Source organism: Sinocyclocheilus grahami, unplaced genomic scaffold (assembly GCF_001515645.1).
Source record: "Sinocyclocheilus grahami isolate Dianchi unplaced genomic scaffold, SAMN03320097.WGS_v1.1 scaffold3377.1, whole genome shotgun sequence".
Taxonomy (NCBI): Eukaryota; Metazoa; Chordata; class Actinopteri; order Cypriniformes; family Cyprinidae; genus Sinocyclocheilus; species Sinocyclocheilus grahami.
Genome location: NW_015508510.1, coordinates 21302 through 22020, shown reverse-complemented (window position 1 = coordinate 22020; position 719 = coordinate 21302). Strand labels below are relative to the sequence as shown.

Genomic DNA, 719 nt, shown 5'->3' with positions numbered 1-719 from the left:
GAGTGAAGATGATGAAGGAGAGTGAAGTTAGTGTAGAGAAAAGATCTTGCAGCATTTGAATGCAGATGTTTTAGTATTTTATTATCTATGCAATGGCATTCAGGTATTTTTAAGTGTCCAAATACTGTATTCACTAAAAGAACAGGTAATTAAAAGAAAAGATTTCTGTGCAAGAGATAAATCACTTGCAGATTAATTTAAAAGACTCACCTGAGTTCACTGTGAAGCTGCTGTCTGATTCTGGAAGTTTCTTCCAGTCAACGGGGCAGAGTCCACTGCAGCCAGTCGGGAACCACTCCACCACGTACCCGCTGCTCGCATTGACATTAAGCTCCCAGGAGAGGACAAATGATCCATTTGTGCCGAGCAGCTCAGACACAGACAGCTGGGGATCTACAGGAAAGGAAAATCACATTGACAGCACATAGAGTTTAACACTAGTCTGAATTAGCTGCCTTGTTGTTTATTACAGCTATCAATGGATTAAAAGAGTTAACTGCGATATATAACGATCAGTACAACAGTTCCACTATTAACAGTTATTTACTTATTTAAATTTCATTTATACATAAAATAGCCATTGAGATTTATACATTCAGCCATTAGATGGTGAAATACTGTTCAAGTAACTTAAAGGTTTTGACAATTCTGACCATTTAGAAATCACACAGAATAAAGTGAAACAGTTTTAATGTCAAAATAGCCATGTTCAATTTTTT

The 719-nt window shown here is 36.6% G+C and overlaps 1 protein-coding gene across 1 annotated transcript in view; it reads right to left on the bottom strand.

Annotated features, from left to right (window-relative positions):
• Nucleotides 1-210: 210 nt before the first annotated feature.
• The window catches only part of LOC107576233 (leukemia inhibitory factor receptor-like), a gene marked incomplete at its 3' end in the record, with an annotated part of 5010 nt that continues 4501 nt past the window's right edge, over nt 211-719 (bottom strand). The window contains exon 4 of the mRNA XM_016262455.1: nt 211-393. Within this exon, the coding sequence (XP_016117941.1) occupies nt 211-393 (183 nt within the window). The remainder of the gene's footprint in view (nt 394-719) is intronic.